The sequence below is a fragment of the Xyrauchen texanus genome, chromosome 25 (genome assembly GCF_025860055.1).
Source record: "Xyrauchen texanus isolate HMW12.3.18 chromosome 25, RBS_HiC_50CHRs, whole genome shotgun sequence".
NCBI lineage: Eukaryota > Metazoa > Chordata > Actinopteri > Cypriniformes > Catostomidae > Xyrauchen > Xyrauchen texanus.
In genome coordinates this window covers 36077910-36103478 of record NC_068300.1, presented here as the reverse complement: position 1 = coordinate 36103478, position 25569 = coordinate 36077910, and the positions used below count along the sequence as shown (strand labels likewise).

General features: G+C 36.7%; 2 protein-coding genes across 5 annotated transcripts in view; one reads left to right on the top strand and one right to left on the bottom strand.

Annotated features, from left to right (window-relative positions):
* rbm10 (RNA binding motif protein 10) overlaps positions 1 to 8438 on the top strand; it is a 34588-nt gene extending 26150 nt beyond the window's left edge. Inside the window, exons 17-24 of one of the 2 annotated variants that reach the window (XM_052091827.1) lie at positions 432 to 523; positions 3440 to 3613; positions 4728 to 4895; positions 4989 to 5051; positions 5564 to 5743; positions 6015 to 6080; positions 6231 to 6319; positions 6542 to 8438. In XM_052091827.1, the coding sequence (XP_051947787.1) occupies positions 432 to 523; positions 3440 to 3613; positions 4728 to 4895; positions 4989 to 5051; positions 5564 to 5743; positions 6015 to 6080; positions 6231 to 6319; positions 6542 to 6614 (905 nt within the window). In that variant the 3' untranslated portion in view covers positions 6615 to 8438. Of the gene's footprint in view, positions 1 to 431; positions 524 to 3439; positions 3614 to 4727; positions 4896 to 4988; positions 5052 to 5563; positions 5744 to 6014; positions 6081 to 6230; positions 6320 to 6538 lie in introns of both variants that reach the window. The other variant, XM_052091826.1, reaches the window with a different exon arrangement.
* A 3890-nt stretch (positions 8439 to 12328) lies between these two features.
* The window catches only part of LOC127619080 (FERM domain-containing protein 4B-like), a 67972-nt gene continuing 54731 nt past the window's right edge, over positions 12329 to 25569 (bottom strand). For all 3 annotated transcript variants that reach the window (XM_052091821.1, XM_052091819.1, XM_052091820.1), the window contains exons 17-24: positions 24772 to 25000; positions 24565 to 24621; positions 24186 to 24321; positions 22308 to 22472; positions 20241 to 21016; positions 18198 to 18333; positions 17732 to 17838; positions 12329 to 14129 (exon numbers count right to left, since the gene is read on the bottom strand). In XM_052091821.1, coding sequence (XP_051947781.1) covers positions 17751 to 17838; positions 18198 to 18333; positions 20241 to 21016; positions 22308 to 22472; positions 24186 to 24321; positions 24565 to 24621; positions 24772 to 25000 — 1587 coding nt within the window. In that variant the 3' untranslated portion in view covers positions 12329 to 14129; positions 17732 to 17750. The remainder of the gene's footprint in view (positions 14130 to 17731; positions 17839 to 18197; positions 18334 to 20240; positions 21017 to 22307; positions 22473 to 24185; positions 24322 to 24564; positions 24622 to 24771; positions 25001 to 25569) is intronic.

Here is a 25569-nt window from a genome sequence, read left to right as displayed (position 1 = left end):
TATTTCATTATAAAACTAAAATTTAATAAAAAAAGGTTTTTGAAATTGATGCCTTGGAACAAATAATAAAGAAAAGCAGCAAATAAGTGCCAAACATAGATGGGAACTCCTTCAATACTGTTTAAAAGCATCCCAGGGTGATTCCTCAAGAAGAGAAAATGTCATGAGAACATGTCTGCAAATTCTAGACAAAGGGTGACTACTTTGTACATTTTGTTGTGACAAAACAAAAAAAAATAGTTAATTTATGTTTTTCCATAGTTTTGATGACTTTATTACTATTATTTTTTACAATTAAGAATAATAGTAAAGAATGAGTAACTGACCCTAATAGACAAATGTCTATTTGATTTGGTTTGTTAAATACATTTGCTATGCATGTTTAATTTCATGTAAATTAAATGGATAAATTGTGTTTTCTCTTCCTCCAGCGGATCCTGATGTGTCTACATACCAGTATGATGAAAACTCTGGTTATTATTATGACCCTCTCACGGGTCTGTACTATGACGCGAACTCACAGGTAACATTATATATAATATATTAGTGCTGACAGTCGATTCAAATTTATCATGATTTATTTATTTTTTAATTTGTTTTTGCAGTTAACTGCGATTAATCGCAGATTTTAAAAGTGTAAATTTGACACTATATGTTCTTTGACACTATAAGGAAAGAAAAAAAACAATATGCAACAATATACTCTTAATGTTTTATTAAAATTTTCCAAACAAAGCCTTCCACAATATAAAGATAGAAATGCACTGAAATAGCAAAAATCTTAGTGTGATTTAGACTAATTGAAAAAACTAGCCCCCACATAGGTTGAATATTCATGGCAATGGGCATTAAAACTATCATCTGCCACAATATAAATCCACCGGTGGAATGTGGCTATCCACTTTGTTACAGCAATTGTGAAGCTGCGTTCATGATTTGTGTCAGAGTGAAGTGCTGTCAGAGAATTTTTGTATGTATTTAGTTATTGAGATGACAACCTATCATTAGAGAGACCATAACGGTCAACTGGCGTGTTGCCCCTAATATCATTTTTTCAAAAGTTAGTGTACCGGTACTTGTTAACCAAATCGGCAAGTGTCAGTGAAGAGCACACTTGAGATGAAATATGAGACCAGTGATGTTTGAAGAAAACAAAGAAATTTCTACCTAAATATCACTTTGTTCTGAAATTGTTCTGCGTGAAATTTACCATGGTTTTACTACAGTAACCATATTTTAACCTTGATAATCATAGTTAACTATAGTGAAAGTACAAGAAAATAGAACTATGGTAATACAAATAAAAATGTTGTGGTAATTATGGTTTAGTTAAACCATAGTTAAACTGTGGTATTTGTTTAGTTAATGTAAGATTGCAATAAACAAAGTTTTGTGGCGGAAAGCATGGTTTTACTATAGTAATATTGTAGTAACTATGAAAGTATGTTAAGTAACCATGTTTTTTTTAATGCAGTAACTGTATCCATATTGTAAGACTAGAAGCTTAGCCTGCTGTTTTGAACCAAAAGTTGGAACAAAAAGCAGTTGAAGAATGATGTGTTCTTAATTTAGACTCCATTAAAGTTGTTGTAAATTCAGAGTTGTATTGATTAAAAGGACAAGAAGTAGATGGTAGCATAGGATTAAACTTTAATGAATCAAAGTTAGAATCGCTTAAGCTTTCGATATGAAAAAGAGATCCGAAAACCTTTAGAGCAAGTTATTTATTAAGTTACACAATTGAATATACAAACAGTAAAATAGTAAATGTGTACGATTGAGCTAGGAAATCACATTGATAACAGTGTCACACTGTTCTGCGGAAGAGGCCACGGAGACTGTCTCCCCGATCAGCTGCTAAGTTTCCTTCTAATACCCTGAGAAAGATATTGTCACTGAGACAAAGGAGAGGAACTAAAACCTGATATGCAAATGTGTAACTGATTGGATTTGGGTAAGCACATTAACATTATACAGAGGTGAATGGTCACAGGTCTGGATGGGGAGAGGCACATTAACATGTTCTCCTAAAATTATAATCAAGTGAAAGTCTACAAATAGTATTACAGAATGTACAAACATTTACATATACTTCCACATTTCTTTTCTGTTTGTAGGCTGTGCTATGAGAATTAACATGATGAAAAAAAAAATGTCCTGAGCTCTAAGTGAATTACACAGTGTTAAAGTATAATTTAACTGTGTGTATTTAGGATAAATACAGTTCGATATGTATTTAGTCAGTTAGTATGTTGTTAATGCAATATATATATATATATATATATATATATATATATATATATATATATATACACACATTTCTCTCAGACACACTTGTCTGTATTTTTAAATTCCTGCCAGCAATGTTTCCATTAGTCATCGTTCAGTACAGTGCCCACAAGTCTTCTACCCGAGCTATTATTACCTGTTATACTACAGGGCTGTTGAATGCTTGATTCTGATTGGTTGAGAACGTTCTAAGGTGTGCAATTATTTTCAGGGAAACGCACGGCTAAAGTAGTTCCAGGCAGGTCTTGACCGCATTACAGTTCCATATCACTTCGCGTAGTCAACTGTAATAACGGAAAATAGGATACAATTCACAACAAGAAGTGACAGCGACAAATCCACTTCAACTTCAAGAGGAAAAAAATGACAGACTATTTTGATTTTCCGAAGTAAATTTTAATATTTATGGTGAACATAAACATTTTAACAACTGGGCTAATCGCAGTATTGGATAGCTCAGATGAAAAAACAAATAAACGGAAGAGGACGTCAAAGGCAGCCGGCAACAACAAAAGACATAAAACAATCAGCTGAAGAACAGCTAGACCGACTCGAGGGCTAAAAACATGAAGAAAACACTAAAAAACAACAGCTTGGGCTGTCAATGTGTTTAACGTGCAGTTTAATTTTAATAAATAAATTTGTTCGAATTAACGAATGAATTATAACATATGAATTAATAAATAAATTAAATAATATGACGCACTATGATTTTCTGTCTCATTATTGCAACCTCTGTCTCTCTAATAACTACACTAATAACTGCATTAGTCTGCTGTCAGTGGCTCAAACCTCCGTTACTAACTCTAAAATGACGCTTTGGAATTAGCAACGGAGGTATGGGATTAGATGCGTAAGAAATTAGTCCTACATACAAGAGCGTTTTAATGACAAAAACTTGACAAACGCCTAGAATCACATCATCTGAACAATGTTTCGAGGTGTGGTAACTGTAGTATAAGCGGAATAATTGACTCCGGTAAGCCATCGGCCGTCGTGATCACGCATTACCACCCCGGGTGTGCATTATTTTTCTAATAATTCAACGGCCCGGAGTCAATTATTCCTTACTTATACTTGGGTATTTTACATTATACAGCCACAGTGATGCTGCTAATATTTCTGTATGTTTTTCCTGATGTTCTTCTAGTACTACTATAATCCTCATACACAGCAGTACATGTACTGGGATGGGGAACGACACACATATGTTCCTGCTCCGTCTCAGACATCAGAAGACGCCACAGACTCTGCGACCTCTGACCTTTCAGTTACACCCAACAAGGACAAGAAAGACAAGCCTAAGAATAAGACGGCACAACAAGTATGTCAAACATCTGGTGAAATTAAAGGGTTGGTAAAAAAGAAAATTCTGCGATCATTCGCTTATTTTCTTCTGTGTGGCCTGAAATGTTCAAGAAATTATTGGCCACTATTTTCCATTTAAGGAAAGGGAATGGGGACTTGGGCCGACGAGCTAAAAAAAACCTTAAAGGATCCTAATAATAGTTCATATGACTTGCGCTATATTCCAAGTCTCCTGAAGCTTTGTGTGAGGAGCAGACGGAAATTGAAGTCGCCATTCGCTGAAAATCACGCCCTCCGCATCCATTTATATGTGCCGCATTTACATGCGACATGTCAGGTTTCACACTGGTGTTGTCGTGATGTCATTTTGACATGACCAATCATCACTGACAACCTGATGTGATGCAACAAATGTCTATTTGATTTGTGTGCTTCAGTAGACAGAAATATTTTCAGTGAAAACACCTTAAATGTAAAACTTAACGCTAATCATAAGGCATCAGAAAACCTAGAATGTGACAATTTAGCAGAGATGGGCCACTTCTATTCAAATGAATGGGAAATTGGAAAGAAAGTCCCACCTTACAGGTAAAAGAGACAATCACCTTTTGACAGACATCGCCTGTCAATCAACTCATGAACGTGCATTAGCTATACAAGCCGGGAATTTTTTGCTTTACATTTTTTTTTAAGTGTAATCTGAGGTAAAGATGAGTCATGACTGGAAATAGCTTCCTGAGAACATTCTAAAGCTGGCAGACAGTGGATTGACTGACAAGAAAGACTTTATTTATGTGCATACTGTGTGTGTAAGAACCACTTTTGTGGTGCATTTTGCTCTATTAGGAGCTTGAAAACCTTATGCCACTGTGTACTTTTCATTGTATTGATAAGAGCAGCTAGAAGATTCTTCGTCAAATCTAATTTTGTATTCCGCGGTGGGAAAAACAAGTCAGGCCGGTTTGGAACAACATAAGGGTAAATTAACAGACTATTAATTTTCGAGCGATCTGTCACTTTAACGGTTTACGTTTTACTTTGAGTTTTTGTTGATGTAGGTGATTTGTGTAAGGATTATGGAAAACGTTATATATGAGATTATTATTTATTTCTTTAAAAAAAAAATTCAGATAGCCAAAGACATGGAGCGGTGGGCCAAAAGTCTGAACAGGCAGAAGGAAAATGTGCGATCGTCCTCCTCTTCCACACTCAACACGGTCTCTCGGCTGCAGGGTAGACCTGACGACCAGCGGGAATCTGCCAGTGCTGATGCGGGCTACGCCGTTCTGGAGATGAAGGTTTGTACACCTCAGACTGAGAATGTCCTGCTCTTAAAATGCTAAACAAAATAAAAGTTTTAAACGGGTCTAAACTGATGTTGTTTTGCACAGGGTGCCTTGCTGGAGAGACCTCAAATTCTGATCGAACAAATGAAACATCTGGAAGAAAGAGAAGTGTGTTTGTGTTTTCTTTTGTGTTTTTGATGTGTTGTGGTGTTTTATTATTTTTTTTTAGGTTTGTTTTGTTTTGGTTCTTGGTGGTTTTTGTTTTTGTTTCATTTGTTGTTGTTTTTATTTGTGTTTTATTTCATTTTGGGTTTTTATGTTTTGTTTTTTGTTGTATTTCAGTGTAATTTATTGGTTTGGTTTTTTGTTTCATTTATTTTTTTCTTGTGTGTTTGTTTCATTTAATTTTGTATTTTGTTTTGTGTTTTTGTTTTGCAGTTTTTTTGTGTTTCATTTAATTTATTGTTTTGTTTAATTAATTTTTTGTTTTGTTTAGTTGTTTTGATTTCACATTTTTTAATATTTTTGTTTTAGTTTTGTTTTGTTCCATTTCTTTTTTTTTGTTGTGTTTTGTGCATCCTGACTGCCTGCTAACATCTTTTTTATATATACCCTGTTGAAAAAGCATTTCTGGTAATGCAATGTTTTAAAAACAAAATTCTTCTCATTCGGTCTGTTAGAGGAGTCCTCCTCAGGGACTGGTGGCAGGATACAGCGGAGAGACAGACAGTGAGGATGAAGGGGGAGACCGAGAGGAGCGACTGACAGACTGGTCTAAACTGGCCTGTTTGCTGTGCAGGAGGCAGTTCCCCAGTAAAGAGGCTTTGATCCGACATCAGCAGCTCTCTGAGCTACACAGAGTGAGTGACACATGACACAGGATGTGTGCTTCGCTTCGTCAACGAGTTCTCTATTTTATTTGTCTTTCTTTTGGAGAAATATTAGCAAAAACTAGACAAATGTGCTAGCTGCACAAACACCAAATTAATTTCATAACTGTATATGAAACAAAAGGTTACTTTTTTTACCAAAAAAAAAATACAAATTTAAATAATTTTTTGAAATTGAAAAAATGTACACTAAATGAAATAGCCGAACAAGATTTTAATATGTTTGTCGTCACATGTACAGCAAAATCTAGAGCAGAGGAGAGCCAGACAAGCCCAGCCCGGAGGTCAAGAGCGATTAGAAACCGAGGTAAGCACTATTGAGTCGCCTATTTCTTATGTGTCTGAAAAAATGCTGTCTTTGTGATCGGTCCATTTACCCACCCGGAATTTCTCAATAGTTATTATCCTGATAATTGTAGTAGTTGTGTTGAACTCTCTGTGGCGTTCTCTATTTCAGCTGAAATACAGGGACCGGGCAGCGGAGAGGAGGGAGAAAGGGTCTGTCCCACAACAACCTGATGCCAAAAAGAGGAGATACAGCCCTGTGTAAGAGGAAAAAGCCTCATACATCATGCACTTGTTTAATAATCTTTATGAATGAATTATAAAGTGACACAGCTCATGGTATATACACGGGGTCCTTTAGTTCATTCAAGAGACAATAGTACAGCTTTTTCCGTTGTAGAAATTAGGCTTAAACGTAGATCCAATGTGCAGGATTTGATTGTAAATAATGGCTTTTGTCTCTTTTTCACTCGTGGCCAGCAGTGGTGTTGGATCTCAGATGCGAACAGGAGGAATGGAGAAAGGCTTTTTCATTCGGAACCTCCCATTGGAATAAAAGAGTTGATCTTTGGACTTCCTTTACTATTGGACTGAAGCCTCCATGAGCATTTTTAAACTGTGCAAAACATATACACCCTGTTTGTGCACACATTAAAACTGCAGCAAAGAGATTTACATTAGGATATGTTACAGAACAATTAAGATCATATGGAGATGTGCAGATTTTTTATTAAAACAAAATAGTTTATTACGTTTTTGGATTTATCAAGTCAGGTGGGTTAAAGAGGAACCCTTAGGAACTGTTAACAAGGAAATACAAAAAAACTATTATTGATAGCACAACTGTTGCATGTGACATTATTGTACATTATCACATCGTCTACAGCCATTACTTCCCAGAAAGCAATTTGTGTTCTCGAAAAATACTGTTGACCCATGAAATATGCTTTTGTGGACCGCATGAATTTGTAAAAAAATCAATAAATAAAAAACGGAATGGGTTTCTGGGAAGCAGAAAGAATGATGTTGCGATTGAAAATAGGCATAGTTCAAAAACTCTTTCTGGTAGTTTCTTTCAATTCTTTGCAATTTATTTGTCCTCTTTAAACATGATTTAAGCAACAGCCGCTGACCATTAAAATGTTTCGGACTGATTTGATAAGGAGCGTGTCTTATTTGACATGGCAATCTATGCAGAAGATTACAGACAACCGTTGTCTGTGATGACTTTGAAATGCACAGTAGATTATATTTTAGTGGCATTTTTAGGGCATAGCAGATAATAACGGTTATGTGAAACTGCACCATATTATATATGTATTAGATTATATAAGCTGTATAAGACTATATAAGCGCTCACACAATTTTTAAATGTGAATTTAAGGTGGAGAAAGTGAATCAAAGTATTCGTCTTTTTGGAGCACCAAGTGCTGTTATTGCTGTTTGTTTATACATACAAAAAAAAAAAGATTTTCAAATGATAATGTTCTCACACTCTCTTTGAAATCTTAACCACAGAAGGCTAAAAGTCCATTTTGTTTGCTAAGTTTATTTGAGAAATGTATTCCAATATGAATTTCCCATCCTTCTCTTTGTAAACATTCTGTATAAGTGCAACTGTGAAGCATATTTTGAATGCAGAGATTATTTTTTTTTATATTGACATCTAAATGTAAAAGTATGAGTTCACAAAATCTGTCTGAAGAACAACCCCCCAAAAAAAAGAACTTATATTTTGCATTAAGAAAATGAAGTTTATTTTATTAATGTCACGTTTGCATTGTTACATTATTTTCATCTCTGTAATGTAAAAACAATAGTAAAATATTAGATATTAGATCATGGTAGTTCTTGTTGTACTGCTTTTAATTTACACTGATTTTAGTAATAATAATAAAACAATGCATTACAGTACTTTTTCACATAATTTGGGGGAAAGTTCTTTATTTTCATGAAAATAATGTCCCAAAATAGTATCATTTGAATATATAATAATAATTTTTAGGGTGAAATATGAGTTTTCTTTCATCCAAGATTCATCCATACATTTAATTGTTTGATACAGTGACCCCATATCATACTAGGACTTTTGCAATGAGTGAACTTGTCCCCGCCCCACTATGTGTGTTAAAAGAATGCATTTGCACAATACATCTGCCTGTTTCAACATCTGCCTGGGTTGTTTTTTTTCCATTTTTTTTTTCATATGAATTATTGGCCAAATACAGTATGAATTCATTAAAGGTCTCCAGTTAAAGTAACAAAGCTTGTGGCATAAAGAATGCCCTTATTGTTTGATTTTTTTGTAAGCGAATATTCTCAACTGCCTGTATCTTGCCATTTTAATTGGAATATATCATGTCTTGAATTTTTGTGGCAAACATGCAATTTACTTTATTGCTCTCTGAAATATGTGTACTGTGTGGGAGTCATTCTTTTAGCAATATACATATACAGTATAATTACATATTCCTCTTTATATCGGGGTAGCCGGTGCGCAAATGTCATTCACTCTAGAAACAGCGATGTCCTCCGCCATTTTACAATACACACTATGTATCCAATGTAGAAACTGACAGAGCGCTGTTCTATGTAAACAATGACTAACGGATTCACTTTACGTCACCAACTGGCTAATAATTATACACAACAATGAACTTTTGCCACCACCTGCTGGCTAACATATTTAATAAAAAAAAAAATAAAGACAGTAACTCCTAACACATATGCACTACATTTACAGAGGAGTCATACGCACAGTGAAGTGTCGGACGGAGTGCTGATGGAACGTCTCTCGTCCAATCAGATTCGAGGACCGTATACGTATTAGACCGAATAGTTTTCCTTAAAAAATGTATGTTCATACATGTGGACAGCGGTACAAAGTTGTGACATTTTAAATAATATCAAGATAGCCTATAGGAAGTCAGATTTTTTTCAAATAGTTAAGTCTCCAGGAGTGTTATTCATGTTTTTGAGATGTTACAGACATTGAATCAGAATTATGGATGCTAATTTCAGATGTAAATTAATAGCCAGCATCATCCAATCACTGCCAACCATGTTAAAATAAAATTATACATTGTAAAATCTGAATCTATGTGGGTGGATGACATAACATGGCAGTTTTGCTGTCTTCAGTGACAAACATGTATGAATAAAAAATACATTTGCCAAAAACCTTCTCAATATTGTGCAGAACATTATGCTTTATGTGAACATATTCAACATTAAAACAGTTCATCACTCATTTTTCAGAATTTTCAACCAAACATAACAAAACTCATATGGTGTGACTGTCCGGCACTTGTTTCTCAAAGTGAGAACTTGAATAAAACTAAAAAAAATAAATGCAAAAATTCTCAAAAAAATACAGAAAAATAATACAGATGTCTATTTGTGAGCCTACTCTTTTCAAAGTCCAAGCATAATGTTTTGAGTCAGTTCTAATCAAAAAGATTTTGTCACACAAATCAAAATCATATGGTGTGACACTATTTTGGGATATTTGAAGCAACTGTTTTGACACCCTTGAGAAGGAGAGGACCTTCTTCAGCAATGTTGTACAGAACTAGCAGTGTGTTGCTGCTGTACAACCTGAGGTGAGTCATGATTTTTATATTTACAATAAATCAGATCTTGTTGGCACTCTGACAAAAGTCCCACTTCCAGATGTCTTTTGGTGTGACACATTTTTTTTATAAAAATGCAAAAGAAATGTTATTATTTTGTCATAATTATATGTAAATCTATGCTGCTTTGTTATAGCTAGCATGTTGTTAGTATGCTAATGTGTAGCTACAAGACTCAAGGTTGTGCTAAGTGCAGAAAACATCATGTGGTGTGACACTTCATCATTTGGTGTGACATGTCTGCCTGTCACGCCATATGATTTGATTGTCACACCATATGATATGAATTGTAATTCCCTGCATATATAACAATAAATAACAAAGTCCAATGTATGTTTTGTCTTTTTAAACATTTATTCGGGTCCATCATCACATAAAAGCTGTAATTATCCACCATCGATTGTGTTTAGTTTAGTTTAGTTTTATTCGGTGATACAGATTTCTAGTTCATCAGACAGACACAGCAGACCCCTTCACAGAAACCTTAGAATGCTGTTTAAGTCTAAACAATGTTGTCTTCATCTCAAACCATACATTTCCTTTTATTTTGTCAACTTGAGGCAGATAATGATGACAAGTGCAGAGAGGACAAAGAGATACAGGGAGAGACTGAATTCAGACCCTGCAAAGAGAGAGGAGATGCTGAGGAAAAGAAAAGAAAAGTAAACAACAACTGTCTGTTTCTATTCGCTGACCAATAGGAAAGGTCTGAGGGTGCTTTCACTGTTGATTCAAAATGCCTTGAGGCAGATTTCTTGAAGCCTGGCAATACATGATAGCTAAAATATCATCACTGTAGGCAGTGCAACTAAGAGGAACACAGTTAGGAAATGAAGAGAATAAACAATGTTGAACAGCTGTTAAAATGTTCACACCATTCTGTTAACAGATATCAAGAAAAGAAACAGAAAGGGGAGATGCCTAAATTTAGAATCCAGACTCTCCCACCGTCAAGAAGAGAGAAGCTGAGGGAGATATGGAGAAATTCTCAAACAAAATATAGAGCCAAAAGAAGAAATTTAAATGCATTACTCAACATGACTCCCCCAGATAACTCCATCTATGATCATCTATTTGATACACAAACATACTGTATGTTCATATGGTTCATACAATATTAAAAAAATGTTTGTTTTATTGTTAAATATCAAATAAATCAATAAAATTTGAATATTACCTTCCAGCATTTAAGCGTGGTTAAATATTTCCTGCCATATGAGTGATCAGTACTCACCAATAAGTAGGATAATACATGGTTTGCATTGACACATGGCGACATTATCATATGGTGTGACACTATATCATTTGGTGTGACATTCCAAATTGTGAAAATAACATACCTTTATTAATTATAAAACCTGAAAATATTCATGGAATACATAGAAAATAGTATCAGCAAGAGTCACAAATATTTGTATAATTTTCTCTCAAGGTTTGTCACAATAAATAGAAAATATGTTGAGAGACCGACGGCATAGGTCTCACATTGAGCAATGTTTTAGAAAATAATACACAAATTTAATTAATTTTCACAAAACTATAATGGATCACAGTTTAGTTATGATAAATGACTTTGATAAAGTGAGTAACTTAAGAAAGGTATAATCCATTTTCAGTTTATATACAATTATTTTCATGTCACAACATATGACGATTGTACGCACTAATACAACAAATTGTCACATAAATTCTGGTTCCAATTGAAAATTTTGAAACAACATATGTTTCTATAAAGATGAGAGTTAGTAGAACAAAAGTCTTTTTTATGCCTATTATTTGAAATTTTTGAAAAAACACTTTTTTATGGTATATATGTCACTGACCCATGTACTGATTACCATTGTCCCATGTCCAGCAAACATGTCGAGTGGTCCAAACATCATCTGCAGCCTGAAACTGAACTTTTGACTGAATGTTAGGAATGAATGTGGCCTTGCTCACTAATTAGTGAAAGACTTAACCTCTAGTGTGCTGTCTGTCTGCACTGGTCTCAGAACAGTTTGAAATGCATGTTATTTTCATCCTAACTTCATATAAAGCCTTGTCAACGTACGTGGTCATTGTGTTTAACAACGTGCCGTTTCGTGATAAATCGCTCAAATATTTTAAATGTCATATCTAATGAAACTAGAGACTCTAATCTATTGACTCAAAAAGGTTTTAATGTAAAAACTACCAGATGGAGTTGTGTTGCCATTTTCTCCCAAAGTCAAACTCAGCTGAGATCGGCACCATGTTCCTTTGTCACATGACTTGAACGTTTTACCATTTAATGACAGCCTAGAGTCTCCTGAACTGAGATCTGGTGGTTTAAATGAAATTTAATTATGCACAGCCTATACTAAAGCCAAAACGTAATGTCCATATGTATGTGGACGTGGGTCTCAGGCAGTTATAATAAGGTATAACATCTGAAAGCTTGTGTGATGTCTTAAACCAGAATGAATGGTAAAATGGCCCAATTAGATTCCAATAGATTCTAGTATAAGCAAAGGCACTTAGGAAACGCTAATTCAGTAACCCTCCATGTACTGAAGGAAGAACTCTGGCAAATTATGTTCAATTCATGTACTTATAAATCTGTTGAGTTGTCTAACATGTGACGTTATAATGCAATAATGACGAAAAAAAGTGCATACACACCTCGTTTTTTATTCACATACTTTAGGAAAAGGAAAGACTACTTGCTTAGGTATGGAAATGAACACAGTTAATGGTATCTGATGAAACGTATAACTGTTGTCAATGTTGACATTCAAACCACTTTAAAAAACACCAAACATTGTTCTAAACGTGTGCTTTTACATCACATGCTCCTAAGCCACATAAACAGACAATACAGGAAAATACAACTACAATCTGTACAATCAGACTGACACATTTAAAGGAGATCGATAGGAAGAGAATGAACATTTGTGTACTCCAGCATGACACATGGCGATTTTGTTGACTTGAAAGGTATAGTTCACCCAAAATATTAAAATATGTGCTTATTTACTCAACCTAATGTCAATCCATCTATGAATTTCTTTATTCCATGGAACACTAAAGGAGATGTTTTGAAGAATGTCTAGGCCGCCTTTTTCCATAAAATGAAAGTTAATGAAAAAGTTCTAAAAGTCATATTTTTATTTCTGGGTGAATTATTCCTTTAATAACTTTGATGACATTCTTCCCGCATTCACCAGTAAAACACTGAAAAATGTTGGGTTGACATCTTTTTTCTTACTCAAAGCGGAAATATAAGCGTAAGCGTAGTTCTAGCAGGAAGATTATGGGATTCATTCTATCAGGCATCTCTCACAATACAGCCTCCGTTTTATAAGCCTGCTCAACTGTCTCTCATTGTTTGCATACTTCTGTTGTTTTTACCCCCCCTCCACCCCATCACCACCAGTTTAGGTCCCATCCTGGGCAGGGGTAAGCTCCACTCCCATGATGCTGTAGCCTTCTGGCAGGATCTGACGGTTCAAACAAGTATCCGTGCTCTGAATCATGGGACGGATGTACCGAAACATTATGTAAATATTTCTACATTTGTATTAATCCCAATAATTCTTTTCTGATAGAACAAGCATCCTGATTTTTTCTGGTCTTGTATCAGCAGTTTGGTCAAGCTCCATATTGGACAAAAATTCCCCAATTTGATTATTTTTTTCATTGAATTCACTTCAATCAATTGTTGCTTTTGTAATGCACAGAAGTTGTGCGATGAAAAGTATCTACATCAATATAAAGAGAGCGAAAAACTCACTTCCGTCTAATGGTCCATAATCAGAAATGATCACTTGAAGAGAGTGCATTCTTATGCCATTGACAATTAAATAAATTACATTACAAAAACATCCATAACAATATTTACATTATTTTGTTGTTGAAATGGTTTGGGATTTCATTATTTAATTGCGTTCAAATCTGTCACTGTTTTCAGGATAGAAGACGGCAGTGGAATATGACAGTGAAAACACTATATATGAAATAAGAATGTTAAATTAATGGACTATACAGTAATAGTGTCTAACGGAGTAAAAAATGTCAGAAAGATAATGTGATATGACTAGTTTTATTTACCTTCTCTCAAAATCCTGTTTGAAATGACATTCACTATAATTACGTGTGCATTTCTTGTTTAGTTGGTTTATTTCTCTGTGCTTTCTACAGTTCTGAATATAAACACTGATGCTCCAGGTCCCTATTTCTTACAAGTCTGTGCATTTTATGAGACATTTCCCAAATGTCCCCACTAGCTTGGCCACAGCTCTTCTCCTGTCACTCTGGAACTGAAAGATCCCATTCCAAGGCACGAGAGAATTTAGGTCCATGGTGTCTGTGAGGTGCTTCTGTTTCCTTTCTACTGTACTTCCTACTTCCTGTTGTGCCAATGTGTCTTCTGGTCCTCCAGAAGCTGGGAAATACAGCCGCCGGTCTCAATGTGTGCTCTGTGACAGAAATGTATGTAAAATGAGCTGTACTCAATCACTGAGTTATAGACACTTTATATTATAAAATTGAATTTATTATAAAATAGATAGTTCTGGTCCTGGAGGCTGATTGGTCAATAAAGAATTCCAGTTGTATTAGTTTATAGAATATATAGGCAGGGAATATATCTTTAAGTATGATGGCACTTGGACTTTGCTTGACACATTTTATAATACATTTTTTCTTAATTTCCTTTTTATTATGTAGTAACAGTCCCGTCCACTTTTCCAGCCTTCTTGGTTCTGGAAGTGTTTTTCTCATTCCTTTTTTCCACAGGGAGGTCAAGTTCAAAGTTATGCACCAAACCAACCAACCAGCTCCAAGGTGAATCACAACATTACATACTTTGATTTGAAGCTAAATAATTATATGAAAATCAGACAAAAAGACAAAAGGTACAAGACTGTGTATTTAATGTCTTCCATGTGGAAATGAACTAGAATCTCATAAAGCATTTAAAGGGATAGTTCACCCAAAAATGAAAATTCTCTTATCATTTACTCAACCTCATCCCAAATATGTATGACTTTCTTGCTTCTGCTGAACACAAACACACACAGTTATTTATCAGAATATCTCAGCTCTGTAGGTCCATACAATGCAAGTGAATGGTGGTCAGAACATTGAAGCTCCAGAAAGCACATAAAGACAGCATAAAAGTAATCTAAGACTCCGTGGTTAAATCAATGTCTTCAGAAGTGATATGATAAGTGTGGGTGAGAAACAGATCAATATTTAAGTCCTTTTTCACTATAAATATCCACTTTCACTTTCAAATTCTTTTGTTTTTGTTGATTTCGCATTCTTTATGCATATCGCCACCTACTGGGCAAGGAGGAGAGTTATAGTAAAAAAGCACTTAAATATTGATCTTTCACACTCACACTTCATATTACTACTGAAGACTTGGATTAAACCACTGGAGTCACTGGATTACTTTAATGCAGGCTTTTTGGAGCTTCAAATTTCTGGCCACCATTCACTTGTATTGTATGGATCTACAGAGCTGAGATATTCTTCTAAAAATCTTAGTTTGTGTTCAACAGAAAAATAAAGTCACATCTGGGATGGCTTGAGGATGAGTAAATGATGAGATCATTTTCGGAGCTATCCCTTTAAAAATGAAATATAAAACTTTTGATTTAAAGTTGTTAATTATAAGTATAGAAACAATATATTTAAAGTTTATTACCCAATATTCACATATTTACAAATATATACTGGTAAGTAGTTTGAGGGTGTTGGAAGACTGACTCGATTGCATCATTCACAGTGCATCATGGGAGTGGGCGGTCGCTGTAGAGCTCTTTTGGTACAATTTTTTCACTGTGATTCTCTGATTGGTGGATTTTGTCCCTTATGATCAAAGGTGATGTAATTCTTGACCAGGAATTACAAAATTAAATAAGATTTTTAAACTTTAAAAACTCCTTCCACGACAAAATAGTATTATATCTGTATATCAATCGGGACAATTCTCTGAGTCCATCAGACGACATTCGGTGCTTCAGCTCTGCCTCTGCCCTTTTAATATTCCCTTCCAACTCCACAAGTTCTCATGCTTTGGATTTATTGATGAATGAGGCATATATATGATCTGACCCCTAAGGACCACCTTAAGTGTCTCCCAAGCCACGCACACAGAGGATACTGAGGACCAGTTGGTCTCAATATAGACACTGATTTCAGCCTTTAGCAAAATCCTGAATTCCAACAAATGTTAAAGGGATACATTAAAGTGTCAGCTGTATGATTTCTTTCTCTCCGTATGTGGCAACACCAGGGCGTGATCTGAGACAAACATTTTTCAATTGAGCAATCAACAACAAATGAAATGAGGACTTACATGTAGATATCAAGAAAAAAAATCTGTTCTAGGATAAATCTTATGTACTGATGAAAAAAAGTATAGTTCCTACCGGATGGGATCAAAAGTCTCCAAATATTCGTAAGACCAAGATTTTTACACATCTTGTGAAGCGTCAATGTTGCTCTAGGGGGCTTACACACTTTTGCTTCACTATGATCAAGAAGTTCATCGATAGATTAAAGTCTCCTACCAATATTATATTATGAGGAGTAGCAGCACCTTGCAACATCCCTTCAAGATCTATAAAAAAGCCTTTAATGCAGAGTTAGGTGTGTAAATATTAGCCAAAATCAAACCTTGTCCCTGAATTTCTGCTAGAACAATAATGACTCTTCCTAATTTATCTTTAATCTGTTTGAGACATTTGAATTGTAGATGTTTACTTATCAATGTAATGACTCCCCTGCTCTTATTGAACCAGCATTAAAGAAAACATGTCCACCCCAAATATTCCCCAATTTTTCAGCTTCCTGCGTGGAAAGATGCATTTCTTGAGGAAACACAATATCATATGTCTTACGTTTAAGAAAAGAAATAACCTTCCTTCTTTTTTTGGGTGCTCCAAACCACATTCCACATGGAGAGAGACAACCCGCTCATTTGACATTTTAGCTTATTAGAAAAAATAGATCATCGCTTGCTTGGGACATGCAAATGTTTTATGGCCATCCTTAGGATCTATTCTCAATTTGGCCAGGAACATCAGTGCAAAAGCAACTTTCCATTGATGTAAGATTTTCTTGCATTCCTGGAATTGATCACATTTCTCTCTTGTCGAATTCACAAAGTCTGGAAACAAGAAAATGCTTTGGTTCTTCCAAGAAAGCCTTCTTTTACTCCTCGCCTCGCGTAACACGAGATCTTTATCGGATGATCTCCGAAATTTGGCCAGAAATAATCAGGGCCTGTCTCCCTCAGCGGATCACCAAGCCAGAACTCAGTGAGCTTGCTGGATTTCCAGTTTATGGCCTGTTATGTTGATCAGACTCGGAAAGAGCCCGTCCAGGATATCATACCAGGATACCACCATATCCCGCCCTTCTTCGCTCTAAGGAATTCCAACAATTCTGAAGTTATTCCACCAGTTACAGTTCTCCAAGTCCTCCAACTTCTCCCAGACGTGCTCCAAATCCACCTTGTTCGCTAGCGGATTAGCAGCTAATTCCCTCTCCGATGACCCCAGATAATCTGTTTCTCGACATCCCCCAGTCTTGTAACTACTTTAGTGAATATTGTCTCCATGGCAGTGATCGAGCAACGTATTACAACAAGATCCTCCAAGTCAGCAACAAACCTCGTCAGCATTGCCGACATGTTCAACAATCCTCACCGAATTTCCTGGGCTTGCGTCCAGTTGCTCGGGGGAGCTTACGTCAGCTTGAGTACATAAGTGTCTTTTACTGTCTCCAGAGCCTGAGGATTTTAAATTCTTTGACATTGTCTCAGGATCAGGTTGCTCGAATCTCACCATCACGACATTAAAAGTATTGAAACTAGCAAAGTGCGCAGAGCTCGCCATTCACATATATGACTCCCAGTTTATACAAATTATTTAAAGTGTAAAGAGACATTCTGTAAGGTTATAAACAGATCTTTAACTCAGAAGTAATACTAGTGTCTCTAATATGTCAATAAAAGGAAAAGATACACCACATGACATCACTGATAAATGACGAGTTGATGGCTGACCTGTCCTCATCTGCTGTTTTCAATGGTCTGCATCTGAACAGCCGGCCACAGCATCAAACACTTCTACAGTCTCTGATGTATGTGGAGATGTACATTCTGCCGGGAACCTGCCACAAGAAACAGCAAATAAACACTTAACCCAACACCAGTACATTGCAATTGATGAATGTGAAGTAGAGCTATAACAATAAAGTTAGAACTGCAAAAGTTCCCAACAGCCTGAAAACTTTATTTGGTTATTCCAGTGGAAACGGGATTCATATGCACAAAATAATGTCTATTGAACTATTTGTCAGTGCTAAACAGAACAGTTGCATTTTCTTTTTGGTAATCCAAATATATAATCTTCGCGTATTGTTTTATGGTTACATTATTTGTTTTCTCTTTTTTGTATCTAACCAAAGTGCAATGTTGTCCAAATCAGCAGCAAGCATGTTGCGAAGTATGTACACATTTTCAATCTCACCTGCTGTGTGAAGAACTGCGGCTGTATGAAGGACTGTAGACCCCTTCGCTCAAGGGAGCGTCTGGTATTTCACCATCAGTCAGGCCCACAGCTAAATGATTCTGCCAATTTCCCCCTCCACTGGCAGTAGATGACACTAGTGAGGAAGAGAGGTGTGATATATTAAGTATAACCTAAAATACATTGGCTAAATCACACTAGCCAGACAATATAATACAGGGCAATATAACAGTGAGTGAATTGACAACAAATCAATAGCTTAGTTATCAGTGGTCTCATTTCCACCGTGCAATTTTCAAAAAACTAAAAAAAATATTCTTGTAGTTCTTTAAAATTCCTGTCAGCTTTTGGAGTTTGGATGGAAGGCCTGTTTCATCTACAGCGCACCAGCAATGCATATTAATGCTGCATAGTAATAAGCAAAATATGGAGTAAATGCATTTATGAACGCAAACATTCACAATATGGCTTTTATGAAGAAATATTAAGTAGACTACTCTGTCAGGCAAGTTATAGATTTCTACTGACCCTAAAGTCATTCCAGACTTGCATGCTGTTATAGTTTCTGTGAAGCACAAAAGTAAACATATTTAAAGAATCTTTACTTTGAATGGGAGTCGTGGGGATTTTAATGATTCCGTTTCCAATTTCGATTCTTCTTAACATTTCTGGTTCCATTCACATTTGTTTAAATACATTTGTGCAAGAAATATTTGGAAATAAGTAATGCAGTAATGATACCGACCGCTAATTTGAATAGAGACTTAATTTAAAAGTTAAAGGAGCAATATGTAATTTTTTACTGTACTAAAGAATAAAATGATCATAATATGCTATCAGAGATTTAGGAAACATGCTAAGTTGAAATACTGGCTTCTCCAAAAACAATGCTACAGCCAGTATATTCTACTTTGAAATGTCCCTTCCCAGACGGAATTTCTGTCTGTGTTTTGGACTGTGTGATCCCGCCCACTGTACATTTCCCAATATTATTTAGACACCACGGGTTACCAGATTTGAAACAAGTTAGCGGGGAACACAGCGCGCAGCAGCCACGGAAGCCAGCAATATATCTAGCTAACATTGACAATATATCTAGCTAATATTGAGTTCTAAAAAATCCACATGAACAGGTTTATCATTTGCAAACAATAAAAACATTGCAAACGTATACATTAGCTGATCAACTTACAGTTTAAGGCTCGTCGCTTGCCATTGTCAGTTTGCTCGTTCCTGGTGCGTGTCCTCAACCTGGCAACTCGCGTGAGCTTCCAGTCTGGGGAGGAGGGGGCAGGGGAGACAACTCTCTCCAATATATTTAATTTAGACTGCACTACCCATTTTAAACAGTTGACGTCAATGTTACATATGCTCCTTTAAATAACTTTTAATTAAGATATTGGTCACGCTGTATGTATCACCCTGTAGATTCAAAAGAACCGACGCATAAGAGTCATTCATTTGCAATCAGTCTACACTGGTGGTCACACTGTATGTTTTGTGGCGAACAATCAAAAGGACCGACTATCAAAAGACATTCGCCTGGAAATCGGACTACATTGACCGTAGATTCAAAAGAACCAGCTCATTAGAGTCATTAATTCGGAATTAGACTACACTGGTTGCACTGTATGTTTTGTGGTGAAGATTCAAAAGAACCAGCACATAAGAGTCATTCAATCAGGAATTTTTACTACACTTCTCGCACTGTATGTTTTGTGGTGAAGATTCAAAAGAACCGACTCTTATGAGTCATTTGCCTTGTCTCGCTGTATGTTTCCCACTGTAGACTCAAAAGATCCAACACATTAGAGTCATTCATACCTGAATCAGCCTACACTGGTGGTGATTGAAAAAAATAAATAAAATGCTCATAAGAGTCATTCATTCAGGAATCGGTCTACACTGGTCACGCTGTAGGTTTCATGCTTTAAATTCAAAAGAACCATCTCATAACAATTATTCATTCAGGAATCAGACTATACTAGTCGAGCTTTATGTTTCACACTGTAGAGTAACTATGCTCTGAGTAACTGTAGTTACCTGATGAGAATGAGTTGGTTCTGCTGGAATGGCTGAAGGGTGCGGGGAGGGTCTGGTAGCCCAGGCTGTGCTGTGAGCCTCGGTCATATTTGTAGGTATAAACCAGCTGATATCCACCTGGGTCCTTGTTCCCAGCGCTACGATTGTACCATCCCTTTAGGTGCTCTGCCACCAAAGCCTTGTACATGTTCTTCGTTAGCACATCATTCAAGGGTCCCTGCCTTCCTCTTGGAGGCCGTACTGTTGCGTAAGGGTTCTGCAACAAATTATCTGACCCCTCCATCCCATAATGTCTATTCCGGCTACGCCCATGGTAACCTTGCGCTGGATAAGAGGGATTGATATTATAATGACCCTCAAGTTCGCTCTCGTAAACGTAAGCTCCGTTCGAACAAGGCTCATAGTCAAACGCGGGATATCCTGTAGGGTAGTTCGGGCCGTAGTGATTCTGTTGGTAGCCGTAACAATTGGAGTTTTGAGGGACCAGGTTGGGCATACTGCCTGTGTTGCCATAGATCTCCACTTTGCGATGGAGGCGATAGTTGTGGGGAGAGTCCAGAGTGTGGTAGGGGGGTGTGGCCGAGCAGGGGGGACAGTAGTCCATACTTGACATGCTGGTATAGGATGAGCAGTCGTCCAACACCTCAGTGCTGTTACTACGGCGAGAAGGAGACAACGGGAAGACCGACTTGTTTGGACAGTGAGAGTGGAGAAGTTGCGACTGAGATTCTAAACTCCCGCTGCGGTGCCGGAAACCTCGGAGGTGACTTTCTGACCTATAAGACACAAATTAACATCAACATATCTTACTGTTTATAGTGCGAGAGAGTAGGCTGCATAAATTAAACTACTTAGAAATATACATTAAACAATTAGTTCAACTGGCCTGGGAGGAACCCAAAGAAAATCTGCAGAAATCCACTGACCACATTTGAGAATACTACACTCTTATTCTACCTGGCCATCAGGAAGTGGTGTAATTCCAAAAATGTACTGTAATAAACCATTTAGACTTTGGTTTCGTGAAAAAAAATATTATTATTATTAACCGGTTGCCAACATTAAAAAATAACGTTTACACTATGGAACAATTGAAAGGATCTTCGTTCCTGCTTTCGGTTACATTCTGCAAAAAATAAAAAATTCTCGTTTCTTGGAACATTTCAGTCCTAGGCAAAAGCATCAGAAAATGTCATGCTCTTCTGATGTTTAAACTGGACTTGCTTTTTTAAATACACATAGGGGTAGGGCTAGTAAAATGTGCATTAATGATTATAAATTAACTAGAATTATAACAATGAAAATTTTTCTAGCAAGTCAGTCCACTGGCGGCCATCTTTGGAACGCTCTCAGGAAGCTATTTTCAGTCATGAAAGTGCAGCTCCTTTCTACTTGAATGGGAAAAGACTGAAATCTCAAAAACAGTTGGACAAGTTTACGATCAAAGAACATATTTCAAATCAGCAGTAAAATCTGACAACACTGGAATCATAAAATGTGCATCTTTACCTCAGATTACACTTATAACTCTATAGCTAATGCGCATGCATGTTTTCGAGTTGACTGACAGGCGATGTCTGTATCTAAAAGATGATTGGCTCTTTTACCTGTAAGATGGGACTTTCTTGTACTTCCGTTGACCGTTACAATATTTCCTATTCCTTTGAATAGAAGTGACCCATCTCTGCTTAGCTAGAATTTGGAGATATACATACTGCTTTTTAACCTTATAAGTGTAAAGCCTAGTCTCAAACTTAATTTTGGAACCACTTCGTTGACATTTAGACTGGAAACTAAATGAATACTACATTGATAGTTTTAAAACTTTGGCAAAAATGAAGCTATATTCCCGTCTGGAAATATGACCAGGTTGCTCTTATTGGCAGATGAAAGTTTCATGAAGTTAGCTAAACGTTTTAATAAACACACAACGGACGGGATGTTTAGGCGTTTGATTTCACAATGGTTTTATTGTGGTCACAGTTTTGAGAACATATTGCAAACTAAGAAACTAATTAATCTCATTTAAAAAAAACTCTGAATTCCTTTCAGTGCTGAATGACTTACCTGAGTTGGCTGCTGCTGTAGGCATTACGGGGCATGACAGGGGTTTGGGGTAAACTGCGGGGATTCCTCTGCATTCTTGGTAAGGTTTTACATGGACTGCTTTGTGCAGAAAACACCTCTCGAGGAGTGTAGTACTGTCCTGACCCCTGACCCTCATGATCTAATCTGAACTCAAACAGAGAGAGACTGCTTATGAAACAACAGAGATGCTAAGCAATGGCTAAGTCAAGAGGTCACATTTATGGGTCATGTATTTGACAATATTAAAGGAAAGAAATATTAAAGGAAAGAAATTATATAATATTTTCTATAAAGCAAATGAAGCCTATTAATTAAATTTTCATTGTGCCAGTATTCTCATGACAATTAAGCACCTCCCCTTCCCCCATAAAAACAAATCACATTTTGTATCTTAATCTTTATAAATACTTCACAATGGTAATAATACACAAAATACATTTTCATATTACAGTAATTATCTTAAAAAAAAAGAAAAAAGAAAAATGCTTTATTTTCTTTGTGCAAATATAGGGTAAATTTTCTGTCCATTAAGGTGATTTTTAAAAAAAATAATAAAATCATAATATATACACTGATGAGCCAAAACATTATGACCACTCACAGGTGAAGCATATAATGTTGATCATCTATTAACAAGGCCACATGTCAAGGTCTGGGAAGATTAGATGTTAAGTGAACAATCAGTTCTCATAGTCAACATGTTGAATGCAGGAGAAATGGGCAGGAGTAAAGACCCGAGTGACTTTGACGAATGGGTCAGTGCATCTCTGAAACGGCAAGGCTTGTGGGGTGCTCACAGTTAGCAGTGGTGAGTGAGTACCTACTGACAGTGGTCCGAGGAGGGATAAATCACAAACCAGCGAGAGGGTGTTGGGCACCCAAGTTTCATCGATGCGTGAGGACAACGGAGGCTAACCCGTCTGGTCCAAACTGAAAGAAGGTTTACTGTGAACAAGTCACAGAAAATTGTAATGCTGGTTATGGGAGGAATGTGTCACAACACATCACACCCTGCTGGGAGGAATGTGTCATAACACATCAAACCCACACCATGGGACTGCGTAGCCACAGACCAGTCAGAGTGCCTATGATGACCCCTGACCACCATTGAAAGCACCTATAATGGGCACGTGAGTGTCAGAAATGGACCTTGGAGCAGTGGAAGAAGGTCGCCATGTCCTATTTTCTTTTACATCAAGTGGACTGCTGTGTATATGTGCACCATTTACCTGTGGAAGTGATGGCACCAGGATTGCGTGGAAAACGAAAAGCCAGTTGAGGAAGTGTGATGCTCTGGGCAATGTTCTGCTGGGAAACTTTGGGTCCAGCCATTCATGTGGACGTCAATTTGACACGTGCCACCTACCTAAACATTGTTGCAGACCAGGTACACCCCTTCAAGGTAATGGTATTCCCTGAGTGCAGTGGCCTCTTTCAGCAAGATAATGCACCCTGCCACACTGCACACATTGTTCAGGAATGGTTTGAGGAACATGATGAAGAGTTCAAGGTGTTGCCCTGATCTCAATCCGATTGAGTATCTGTGGGATGTGCTGGACCAACAACTCCGATCCATGGCGGATGCACCTCATAACATACAGGACTTGAAGGATCTGCTGCTAATGTCTTAGTGCCAGATAACACAGGACACATTCAGAGGTCTTGTAGTGTCCATGCCCCGATGTTTTGGCATCACACAGAGGACCAACAGCATATAAGGCATAATGTTTTGGTTCATTGGTGTGTATATGTATGTGTATATATATATATATATATATATATATATATATATATATATATATATATATATATATATTATTGAATCACTCACAGCATCCACTTCTGAGACGTTCATACCTGCTGTCTAGGTGTGTGACACTGGCTGAGGATCGTCTCGCTGTGTCAAACTCCAAACCAGAAGAAGACAGAGGAGGAACAAGACACGGGGAGCACTGGACTGAGCGAGAACGCGGCCTCTGGCTCCCATCAACCTCTGTAGAAACATAACAAGAGCATTTTTTGGGCTTTACTACATCCTTTCCTGAGATATTTTAAGCTGCACATCCCATTCAAATGACAAATTAACTATTATTGATGTGTTAATGTATATTAATCCTGGAGTATTTCTACAATAGGGAGCAATGCTTTGAAAGAACAACTGGAAGTGACGTTAACTTATAATAAATCATAATTACATAAGCATAGATTTAATAGTGGCTTTAACTGATCTTCTTACCATCATCAAGCACAAGACTATTACAGAGTGAGCTAGAGTCGGACGGAACCAGTTCATCTATGGGAGAGAAACAACATGTACAGTATGTTGATCAGAAACCTTGTTCGTATTTAAAGGGACAGTTCATGATTTACTTATCCTACCTGGATGACTTTCTTTCATAATGCCCTATAGTGAGTGAGTTTATTGTGTATCTGTCTTATTTACCTGATATGAGTAATGAAGCTCTCTGAGTGGGTTTTTGTCCTTTCTTCAGTCTGTACTGGTTCATCTCATCTTCAATCTCTTGCAGCTTCTGCATGGCATCCAGACAGTTTCTCCTCCTCTTCTTCCTCACTAATTTAGAGATGTCATGATCAGCCGCCAGCTTCTTCGCCGCCTCCACAATCTTCTGCTGCAGCGCAAAACGGCTCTCCAGATTCCTGAGATACGGATCCTGGGAAAAGTATAGTCAATTAATTAAAAGTATATTGTATTTTACTGTAGTGTAATACATTGTCTGCAATGTGCTCGATCTTCCATGTCCAGTGTGATGAATGAACCACACGTAAACTATTTCTTGAATCATTATTTGACATGAGATCAAACTGGACACCACATACTAATTTAATCATGCAACATGTCAAGTGACAACAATGTAGCATACTACAGTTTGAATATTTTGCATAATGTGTGGTTTCACATACTATTTGTAAAAAAACAGTAGGCAGAGTATCACTGTAAATTACCCTACATTCAATAGTAAGCTAGAATTCAATTTATATCTTCATATTTGGTGTCCTTCTCTACTATGCACTTAAACATTTTATAAAATGTACTTAATATGTACATTGCATTGTACTTACATTTAAAGTACCTGCATTTATTTACCCCAACAGTTTAGTGCAGAGGAAAAATTATTCATTGGACATTTCCTAACCCAACCCTATCCCAACCCTTACCCTAAACCCTAACCCTTAGAGGTGTTGCTCAATCCCCTAAACCTAACCTAACCCCTAATCCTTA